Below are 11,477 nucleotides of genomic sequence, written 5' to 3'. Positions count from 1 at the left end.
GGCAGCGGGTGAGCGGCGGCGGGCGCCGCGGCCCCGGCACCGGCACCATGGTGAAGGAGGAGTGCAAGGCGCTGCTGGACGCGCTCAACAAGGTGACCGCCTGCTACCGCCACATGGTGCTCACCATCGGCGGCACCTCGGACTCGCAGAACCTGCGCGAGGAGCTCAAGAAGACGCGGCAGAAGGCGCAGGAGCTGGCCGTGGCCAACAGGAACAAGCTGACCGCGGTGCTGAAGGACAAAAGCGTGAGTAAGGAGGACAAGGCCGAGTTCGAGCGGCTCTGGGTGATTTTCTCCACGTGCCTAGAGATCCTGGAGATCGACATGAGGAGAGCCCTGGAGCTGGGCCACGAGTTCCCGCTGAACGTCCCCAAAAAGCACCTGATTCAGACAGGCATGAGCGGGGGAACCTCTGGCGTGGCCGCCAGGGCCATGAGCGTCCAGAACATGAAGTACGAGGCTGAGCACAATATAGACGTGGTGGATTTGAAAGACCTAGAAAACGAGATCAACCAGGTGGGAGAGATGATGTACGAGATGGAAATGAAGGTCAATGTCCCGCAGTGGACAGTGGAGGCTAAGCAGGACCCTGGGGCTGAACTCAAATCCACCATGAGCGTGGGCGCTTCTTCCATTGGCATGATCTCTGTGGAGGAGAATAAATCCTTCTGCGATATCAGCAAAGTCCTGGCTGGGATCATTTTCTCCGCCGTGCTCATTATCGCTATCGTCCTGGCAGTGTGCGTCGTAAAACTCTCCTAGGGGCTCTGCAGAGCTGCCCCTCTCGAGTCGGTCTCGAGCGTTTCATGCCTCACAGTTCATTTTGAAACGGGTCGCTTGGATGAGCTGAGAATTCAAACCTAGCACTTGAAAAAGCAAAACTTCTGCCTCTCAAAACCCTAAATACATATTTTGTTTTTTTTTTTTTTCTGATATTTCAAGGGAAAAGGTGCAAATTGGACTGCAGAATAGGATGTATTTATTTGCTGGATTTGCAATGGTTAACTCTGAAGTATCAGGGTATTATCAGTACTGGCTGTAACAGGGATTTGTCTGCTATTAATAGAAGACTCTTCTCAGAAGCCTGTATTTTTTTGTTCCTGCTATTTGCTGCTGGTCATTGTTTACAGTATTTGAGAGTAGCATGAATTTGGAGGCCAACAAAGGTGTTTTGCCTGATGAAGTGAGTAGGATGTCTGGAGATCTGTCGTGAAACACACAAGACACTGTAGAGGAGGGTAAGGATGAAAACCCCAGTGATTAGTGGCTGGGGCAGAGGGAGGTGTGGAGGAGGATGGAGGAAGCAGAACAAGCAATATTTAATACCAAATATGTTTAGATTTAGCCTGGATGGTACAGAACCCATGGGTTGGGTACAGTTGCATGGGTTGGTACAACATATGCTAATGACTAATGGCTTTCCAGATCCAGGGAGAAAACACAGGGACTTGTTTATTTAGAAAAATACTAACAAGACCCTTGTTTCTATTCCACGTTTACCATGACTTTTATCTTCCCCTGCAGAAAGGCTCATTCTTATCAGTGGTTCAAATTATTTTTTTTTCTGTAGAAGCCAACAGTTTGAACTTTACAGGCAGCTCTGAATCTACCCATGGCAGAGGCAGACCTTTAAAAAGATCCAAAAAACTCTCTCATGGTGGCAGGCAGGGCCTTAAATATGTGCAGTCACATTTTTGCAAGCTCCTGAATTACTTGCAGAAGAACATAAAAAGCTTAAAAGTTTTGTCCAGTTAATCATTTGGGGAAGAGGAACCCTGGAGGACTGAACCTGTAGCTGGCCCAATTAATATGATATACTGAAGTTTTGGGAGGAAAATGCAAGAATGGCATAAAATCTTGACAGTTTTATGGGGGAAAAAGAATGTGAGAACTGACACTGACTTTGCAGAGAAACTTTATAATGTTTTATTTAAGGACCTATGTATTATGCTTTCTGTTACGTAATTTATGGAAATTTGTTCTGTTACGTGAACACACATTCCCCATTCTAGAATGGGTAAATATATTCTGTGCATATTTTATAGTGCCATAGAAATATGGGGCACTCTACAGACAAATATAAAGACCCTGTAATACAGGTTTTTTATTAAGTAGCTATTCTGATGCATTATTATAGACAAAATACTAAAAATTCATATGTATGTGGTGAAGTTACTAGTTTATGCTTGTTAAACAAAATCATATTGACAGCAGTCTTGAGGAAGAGCTTTTTTTTTGAGTTGAGAACTAACCATAATTTGAAAAACTGCAGCAAACAGCTTTCTTCAAAACTTAAGGGAATTGGATTTGGGGAGAAAAGGTTGTTAGATTTGAATCTAGTCACTTGTAGGTGGGAAGATGTAATGCGGCATGGGGGCAGAACCTAAGTTTATAAAATACCATTCCTGGGAAGGATAATGTGAGCTCTGCGCATTGGCCCAGTCAAGGCTCCGTTCTTTTGGGAATTCACACTGTAATAAGACTTCACACACCTTTCTTTCCTATCACTCTATAGGATGTGTTTGGTATTTAGCAAATTTAGAGTTTTAGAGATCCCAAACAACAACTAAAAAGTCAAGTCTGCATTTACTGGTTCTACTGTTCTAATATATTCAGACATAGGCATGATTAAATCGTCTGGTGTTGACCTTTATGCGTGAAGATCTCCTTCACAATCATTTTGAGTAAATATATTGACACAAAACACAACAGAAGTTGTAGAAAATATACGCATTTGGATTGCTATTGTCAGTCACTAAGAATTTGTATTTTCACTGTCTGCATCCTCCTGTTAACTTAGTCCACACAAAGGTAGAAGAGAAGTTAGATTCTCTACTGTGCTTCTTAAACAATCCTTTTGAGTCTGGATGATTTAACTAAATGTTCTGATAACGTAAATAATGCAAGTCTGGGTGGGGTGGATCTGAAGTGGCAACACCTACAGCACTCATTTTTTATATACTTGAAGTAGTATACTGTTTAACCACGGTTAGCTATATAGAAGATTTTTTAAAAATAGATAATCTCATCTTCAACAGCAAGCCTTGGTGATCTCATGAGCTGTACATTTTCAGTCTGTGAATTATTTGAATTTAGAATAGTACAAGACCCCAGGACTTCAAGCAAGTAGCCTATAATTATGTAAATCTTATTTCATTATGATTATCCATACACATTAGTATTTAAAGGAACAGACCTTGAAAAATTACATTCTCAAATCTTCAAAGACGTCTGCAAATATATTCATCTTTGATTTGTTCCTATAAATCTGTACCATCTTACATCCAGGCTATGCGAAATTAAAAGATTAATTAAAATGCTAACAGAGGATTGGCACCATCTAAATGGATAATGTTCCCAACACTAATCTTCTAAAAAAACCCACTTGATATCAAGTATACACTCAGTGTGACAGAGCTGAGACATAGCAGTCAACAAATTCAAAATAACATGAAACCACCATTGCCTAGAAGTACAATTCCCCTGAATTGATTTTATCTTACTGTACTATAGTGACATCTCCCTTCTAAGGAGCAGGGGTTTTGCTTTGTTTTTGAAATAAATAATTGCTAAGTACAATTTATGGCTACATTTTGGGCTACACCGGCCATGACATTCTTTCCACCAAATGAATTTTGTCTGTGCTGGAAATGAGAGCAAAAACTATACTTACTATTTTTCACTATTATTGTAAGATAGCTCTGAATCATCTCAGAATATTCTACTAAAAAGAATACCAAGAGGGTGGTGAGGCCTCCAAAATCAAAAGGATTAAACATTTTTATCAATTTAGCCGTGAAAACACTGGAATTGGCAATGAAACTTTCTTTTATGTGTTAGAAACTGCTGCTTCAAGAAAGATTGTAAGCACTATTTTTGCAAGTGAAAAACTGTGAAGTCGTACATCAAAATATTCTGTATTTAAATTGTATAATAAAGGTACCAATACTCTGATGCTGATCAGTGACTGAGAATATCACTGTCTTTTTCACTACAAGAGAAAATCGTCATTGCTTAATTTCAATCTTGTTCTGCTTCAATTCTTTTGTCTTCTAAGTTTGTTACAAATTAAATCTTATCGCTGACTTAAATTACAGGCCCCTTTCAAACTACCAAACTTGAATGGAGTGATACATGTTGATTTATACTGCAAGTAAATCGGTGGTCTTGACAAATCAAGAAATATTTGCCTTAGGAAACCACTACCATGGGAATTCAGGATGACAGGTACGATGCCTTCAGCACTGCTTATTCAGTGTTGTTGCCTGGGTTAAAGGGGGCCGCTGCTTTGGAGATTGAAAGCTGGAGTAACGTACCAGATTCTTACTGCGTCCAAACTCTGTACTCCTTCATTCCGCCAATATTCCATTCACTGCAACTAAAGATGTACGCAATGTGAGGACTGTGAAACTTGGTTCTGTGATATTGATAGCAACAACTATCAATGGTTATATCAAGCGATCAGAACTGTTTCTGTTAAATGCAACAACCTATAATTCTATTCTGGGACTTCCAGAGTATAAGTATACATTTTGAGACTCATTTTTAATTTACTAAAAAAACACAGAACTATAATTAAAATGACTTTCCTCATCTTGTAAATTGAATGTAACATGAAACTCGTGGCATTATGAATCTGAAATAAAAGTTTCAAAATTCTTCACGTAAATATGAGAAGTGCTTTTTATGTGAAAAGAATTACTGAAAAATGAATAAATTGGCTGATGTCCTTAACTTTTGGGGTTCAACAAGTGCTTATTGCTTAGAGTCTGAAAGGTTTGGTTACAGGCTTTTTTCCCCTCCCATATAAGGTATGTTTTGTTTGTACACCTTTTCCAGAGAAAGAGAAAAAAAAAAGTGTTAATGGAACTCTTAGCCAACATATTTACCCTTCACAGATTTTCATTATGTAAAAAGTCATTCAGGAAGACCAATGGATTATGCATCTCTAAATGCTTTCTCTCAATACGATTATGTAAGTCTTTTAATGCGGGAAGAGATCGGGACAAAATAGTGTACATGTGAGCAGCATTTGCTATGGTAGGCACGCAGTAAAAGTGGGATTAGGCAAGAATGCCTTTTTCTCCTACAAAATTATCAGCCTTCAGGGGAGGACAAGAAAAGCAAAGTAGATGTATGCACACATGTACATGCAAAGATGTATGCAAACACCAGAGTTTGCTTTCTATCAAATATAGTATACCATTATCAGAATGTTAAGCTATGGCTTCCCAGTAAAACATAGTGTCTTATATGCAGGGTGACAAAGAAAGTAGCATCTCTGAAACTGTCTACCTAAGAATAAAATACTTTGACTTGTCACAAGTTAATGTCAATGTTATTAGACAGGCAACCTTTTTCTCTCTGTTTCCACAGGACAAGAGACTTTCTATTAGAAGAAGGTGGTCCCATAAGGCTGGATTCTATCATCCATTCTGACACTTTGTGGAATATTGTCAGGCAGCTGGAAATGTAATTCAATCAGTTACCATTGATTAAGCCTTTGGAAAGGTGAAAAGTCACATGGCCTCTAATTGATAAAACTGTTCTTCTCCACCTCCTTCTAAAGCCAAGCACAAACAGCGCAAGATTTTTTTTTTTAATAGAGTAGCATTGATAAAGCCATACTGCTACATTAGGAAAAAAAAATTAATTTTAAATGCAATTTCTTTATATGATCTTGAAGCAGCTATATATGGATATATGAGAGATATTATATATCTATATATGGATATATATATATAGGGATTATATATATATATATAGGGATATATATAAACGGATAGCATAATCCTTTGATGAAAAAGATCTAGTATGTTAACTGCATGTGTAACTACATACATACATATTTGAGAGACAAAGATACACAAGATATTTCTGAGTTCTGGGCCCTAAAGGAAACAGTCTGAATATTTATTCATACAAACCATTGCTCAGTTTAGCAGGAAATTAAATGTGTAAAGACTAGTCATGTAATTAAAGTCTGCAGAATTAGTACCATAATTTCAGTTTGCATGAAAGCTGTAATCCACTATGCGTCTGTTGGAAGCAGAACATTTCCACTGTTGTTAATGCTATCTGTAACCTAGTTTTCTGATCTGCTTTGATCTGTTGTAATTTTATATGAAGGTAGCTATAAATTCATTTCATGTTAGTCAGTCTTGATGCTATAATTAAAATCTGCATTTTCTAGAGTTTACATTTATTCACATTTTGGAAACAATACTTGATCGAACGTACAAGAATAATCTATTTGCTTTTTATTATTCATTACCTCTGGCTATTCATTGCATGGCATGAGCTACTCAATCTAAGAGCTTTAAAATCTGCTATTTTGAAATAAAACAGTTTAAGTAGTAGTAGATATGTTCATTAAACACTTCCTTTTTGATACTTGATATTTATGGCTAAAACATTTTGTTAATAGACACTATATCTGCATGGAGATAGAAGAAGATGCAAACAAATAAACCAGGAACTAACCTGCCGTAATTGTATGCAATTCACAGAAAAACACCTAAAACATATTAATTTGTGAAATTATGATGGACCTTGTTTCTCATCTAAAGTTAACTATTACAATGGTATGATTTGGACTGATCTCTCACTCAGCAGACATGCACAATAATTTATGCAGTGATGCACCATAAATGAAGTGGTTTAACTGCTATGTATTCTAGACATGAAGGAAACCAAACACACTGATAATGATTCTTTGTGGGATTATATTTCAGCAATGTGGAGATTACTTCAATACTTGTCTCTCCATGTCAGTTACTGCTTGTGAGACTTTAGAAAAATGGAAAACATTGATTCCTTAAAGGGTCACTAGAGGTAATGAGATGCAACTAAAGGTTGCATCTTCTAAATGAGAATTAAAAATCTGCCATTTGCTTAACTGAATTAGGAAGAATCATGCTATTTATTATCAACATTGTGTTTATTTAGAATTGAAGTAAAATTTCTGCGCCCAGCCCTGGGTCAATGGAGGTGTTAAGGATTGGCACTGCAAATCGGGGCTCCTGGCCCTGCCTGGATTTTTGGGGCACAGCCCTGCACTGGCTGGAAGTGAAGCCTTTGGAGCCATTTGATATTTACATCTCTCCTATTGCACTGTAGCAAACTTGGTGCTCGCAAACCCGGGAAGTGTGAAGCGGCTTCTGGAGTGACAGCGCCCGCCACGCACAAGCCCAGCGCCCTTAAATCCCGTGCCTCTACTTAAGCCTTTGCCCTCTGAGGACACCGTTTAGGGGATTACGGGTAATGCGGGGATTGGGGCATCGCGGCCTGCTCCTGCTCCGCCCCCGCGCCGCTGGGGCCCAGCCCGGGCCGCCCGCCGCCTGCAGTGGCTCCTCCGCGAGCGCAGGCGGCAGTGGCGCCCGCGCGGCCGCCGCCGCCTCTCGCCCGCGATGAACCCGCGGCTGCGGCACTGGAGGGAAGCGGCGACGCTGCTGCTGGCGGCGGGGGCGCCGGCGCGGCCGCCGCGCTCCTCGCTCGGCGCCTTCGACTACGAGCTGCTGCTGCTGCAGCGCAGCCCGCGCAGCGGCTTCCTGCCCGGCGCCCACGTCTTCCCGGGGGGGCTGCTGGAGGCGGCGGATTTCTCGGCCGAGTGGCTGGAGCTGCTGCCGCCCCCGCCGCACTGCGGCCTGGGCCTCGTGAGGCCGCCGCCGCCGGGCAGCAGCCGGGCGCCGCTCTTCGCCACCGACCGGCAGAGCCTGGGCTCGCCGCTGCCCGCCGAGGTCGCCTTCCGCATCTGCGCCATCCGCGAGACCTTCGAGGAGGCGGGGATCCTGCTGGCGGTGCCGGGGCGCGGGCCGGCGCCGGGGGGCGGCCCCGCGCGCGCGCTGCCCGCCGAGCGGCTGCCGGAGCTGGGCGCGTGGCGGCGGCGCGTGCAGCACGACGCGAGCTGCTTCCCGCGCCTCTGCCGCCACCTCGGCTGCGCGCCCGACATCTGGGCGCTGCGCGAGTGGAGCAACTGGCTGACGCCGGCGGGCGGCGCGGGGCGCGGCGGCCGCCGCTACGACACGGCCTTCTACGTGTGCTGCGTGGAGCGGCGCCCCGCGCGCGCCGCGCACGACGGCCGCGAGGTGACGGGCGCGCAGGTAGCGGCGCGGCGCGGCTCGCTGGCGGGGTTGGCCGCTCGTGCGGGTAGGGGGATGTCTGCAAGGCCCGAGCTCCCAATGTGCGCGAGCCCGTTAGTTGTTACCAACGGCAGAAACCCGCCGCAATTGCTGGTGGTAAATCATGGAAATCCCCTGCTTGGTCACGCATTTCACATTATCGAAGGCAGCATATGACATGAGATCAAGATTAGGAATCGCTTAAACACCTAAAAGAGCTCCATATTTATATGTGATAAATTGGATATTCTTGCTCTGAAAACTGTGTATAGGCAGCAGCCATTTAGAGATAATTAATTGCTGGAGAATTGGCAGCAAACTCTGTTAACTGAGTTCACACTGAGGTTCTGCTTTTTGTATTACAGTGGCTGGCATGCCTACATGTAAAATGAAGGGAAAAATTACATTATCAGGTTTTATTACATTTTTCAAACTTCTTAAAAACTTTGATTTTATTTTGCTTAGTTTGTTTTGGTATAGTTGATGGGTGGCTTTTGTTAGTAAAAGAGTGGTTCATGCTGTTCTCTGTGAAGGCCTTCTTATTAAGGGCAAGGACTTCAAAGTTACTTTCAGTAACTGCTGATGAAGCTATTATTTCAAGGTGTGTTTTCCTTCCACAGTGGTTATCACCTGCAGAAGCCGTTGAACGCTTCAAATCTCAGGAAATATGGTTGGCTCCCCCTCAGTTCTACGAATTGTGTAGGTTAGGCAACTTTTCTTCACTTCAAGAGCTAAATAAGTTCAGCTCTGAGCGCGCTTTAGAAGGATGTGAACGTTGGATGCCAGTGATTTTAACTGCCTCAGATGGCTACATGCAGCTATTACCAGGTAGGAAACCAACTGAAAGTTCTCTTAAATATAATAAAAGCTTGGGTTTGTGCTACATGGCTTAAATAACTGTGAAAACCTAGAAGTCAAGTTAACCCTGCTCTTTATGTTTCTTTTCTGATACAGTTCATGTTGGCCAGTCAGATGGGCTGTTGGACCATATAGAAAGCTTCTGTACTTAATCTTATGTACATACTTCTGTACTTAATCTCATTTAAACCTCGCCCATGACATGGTTGACACTACTATCTTAATTCATAAAGAAGTTTTGTCATTGCAACTTACTTCCATTTTTATCTGCAGAGTATCAGAGGTCTTCCTTTTGGAAGTGGGAAAGTGGGAAATCTATTCCCACTGAGTTTTGTACTGACCAAGATTTAAAATTCGCTAGTACCATTCAGTCCAAAGGTTGAAAACTGGGCAATGCATATCTTGTTGTTTTTTCTTCCCCAGGAGATGAGCTGTATCCAGAAGATCCAGATCATACAGGGGAAAAGAAAATAACCTTGTCAACAGATAAGAAAATTGAAGATCTAATGAAAGAGGGCAGTATATTTCATAGGATTGTAATAAAAAACACTCATGATCTTGCTGTTTATGTTAATATTCAAGCAAAATATAAACATAAAAATCCAGTGGTGCTAAACTCTAATAATTCAGATTTCAATAGCAGATTATAGCATACATGTGGTTTAAAGTTAGAATATGTTTAATTATATATGTATTAACTGTTAGTGTTTCCAGTCTGCTCTACCGGTTACCAAGTTGTCATTTTTAATCACAGAGTAATATATTTCATTGCACCACCAAAACATTTCATTTGGATATAGCTTTGAGATTTATGTGTGTTTAATTGTTTGATTCTCTGAAACTGCACAGTTGTGTCAGTTACGATATACATGACTACTAAAAACTTGACAATACCATCAACTTTGTTACTTGATTAAACTTAAGAGTGATTGGATGGTAACTGTATGAAACCACGATCACATTACTCACATACTAGTAGTGGAATATGCAGTAACATTGGTCCTTTGGGTCACCTTTTTTTTCTCACTGAAAATTAAATGGAACAAATATATTTTTAATTAAATAATTTTACTATGCTTTTCAGAGTTGTCTTTTGAACAACTATAACGTGTTCATAAATGAATAAAATCCTTATTATATTTTTCTTCAATGTAGTTGCTCTCATTTTGGGGAAAACCCATATATATGTATATATAATTCTGTTAGCTAAAATTCAGTCTGTTTTCTGATTTTGATTTTTAAGCAATGCTTATATCTGATATACCTCTCTTGTTTCTATTAATGGTCATCTATGCAAAACTTAAATTTTCAAAGGTAGAAATTTGCATATAAGCTAAGTCAGCTATCAGATTGAGTGCAATCATTCTCTCTGTTCACATACTTATTTTGAAGCATGTATGGCAATTTAAAAACAGGAAAAATAAATTATTTAGCTGTGGGAAAGATACTAAGAGCTTCAGAGTTACTGTCATGGAAACACCTGCTTACGTATTTCAACATCCCACATTTTGCCTTGTAACTCTTTCCCTAAATATATCTTTGTTATGAGGCTTAGAGACTTCAGAGGAAATATTGGTGTTTATTGCAGCCACAATTTTTGATCTGTTTTGTTTCTTTGTTGTTACAAGTGGAACAAATGGGGGTAGTGACTTGGAATCTCTTATATGTGGAAGAAGAATGAACAATTATTTATATGAGCCAGAAGAGTTGGCCAGAAAACTTTGTGTTCTGTATTTCAGTTAAAATAAAATGTTCTACAATATTTTAATTAAATTGAGTTGCTTTGCAGTAATCATTTCAACTGGAAAACTATTTCCATCTTCTTATGCCTGGAAGTCCCCAGACCTTTCCTGATATTGAAGACCCCATTGCCACTTCCATATCTCTGATAAATATTCCTGATCCATTGAAACAGTTTATTATGTGGTGTTCTACTAGCTTACTGCTGCAGTAGAAAGTGGCTATTAGGACAGTATCCTTTTAGGAAAGGAGTCAGACACATAAATAGAGGTTATTTTCTTATGCAAGTTTTTGCCCACCAACATTTATTTCTTAGCTTTTAATTATAATTCAGCTTGTTCTATGTGTCAAAAACAGTACAATACTTGTTCTATGTGTCAAAAACAGTACAATACTAAATCTATAATTTCTAGGTGAATATTCTGCCTCTTTATCTTCAGATTTAGATTTTAAATGTATTCCTTTTGCAGTAATAAAAGCAACACGATCCACTAGAGGGAGTGTGACAGTAAAAAGACCCCCCCAAAAAAAAAAAAAAAAAAGAAAAAGATGTTACATCTATGGAGAAAAGGAGAGGGGGCACTAAAGGAAACAAATGTGTGGTTATACACCTATAGTAAGTATCTTGTAGTGCCAAGTTAAACATATAGACTCTAATTCCAAAAGATAATGAGCCAGTCTCCATGTAAAGACTACCAACAGGAATAGTATCGTGTAGGAGTAGAAAACAAGATGGGCTGAAAAAAGATGTCCAATAAAA

At 40.7% G+C, this 11,477-nt stretch overlaps 2 protein-coding genes across 2 annotated transcripts; both read left to right on the top strand.

Moving 5' to 3' along the window:
• Window positions 1-27: 27 nt before the first annotated feature.
• RGS9BP (regulator of G protein signaling 9 binding protein) lies at window positions 28-4,442 on the top strand. Its single transcript, XM_026042329.1, has one exon. It carries the CDS (start codon window positions 48-50, stop codon window positions 759-761), a length of 714 nt encoding a protein of 237 aa, XP_025898114.1. The 5' UTR covers window positions 28-47; the 3' UTR covers window positions 762-4,442.
• Window positions 4,443-7,408: 2,966 nt separating this feature from the next.
• NUDT19 (nudix hydrolase 19) lies at window positions 7,409-10,542 on the top strand. The gene is made up of 3 exons (XM_026042377.1): window positions 7,409-8,101; window positions 8,740-8,947; window positions 9,401-10,542. The coding sequence occupies exons 1-3, from the start codon at window positions 7,409-7,411 to the stop codon at window positions 9,625-9,627; spliced, it is 1,128 nt and encodes a 375-aa protein (XP_025898162.1). The 3' UTR covers window positions 9,628-10,542.
• The last annotated feature ends 935 nt before the right edge of the window (window positions 10,543-11,477 follow it).

This window comes from Nothoprocta perdicaria, unplaced genomic scaffold (assembly GCF_003342845.1).
Source record: "Nothoprocta perdicaria isolate Ctin4 unplaced genomic scaffold, notPer1 scaffold_30, whole genome shotgun sequence".
Lineage (NCBI taxonomy): Eukaryota > Metazoa > Chordata > Aves > Tinamiformes > Tinamidae > Nothoprocta > Nothoprocta perdicaria.
Note: the sequence above shows the minus strand (reverse complement) of the source record. Positions and strands in the feature narration are given on the sequence as shown.

Bases quoted from the DNA above. Each gene is read 5' to 3' on its own strand.
- RGS9BP (XM_026042329.1), top strand. From the start codon at position 48: ATGGTGAAGGAGGAGTGCAAGGCGCTGCTGGACGCGCTCAACAAGGTG.
- NUDT19 (XM_026042377.1), top strand. From the start codon at position 7,409: ATGAACCCGCGGCTGCGGCACTGGAGGGAAGCGGCGACGCTGCTGCTG. The intron at 8,102-8,739 runs GTAGCGGCGCGG...TTCCTTCCACAG, and splicing joins GCGAGGTGACGGGCGCGCAG to TGGTTATCACCTGCAGAAGC. The intron at 8,948-9,400 runs GTAGGAAACCAA...TTTCTTCCCCAG, and splicing joins CTACATGCAGCTATTACCAG to GAGATGAGCTGTATCCAGAA.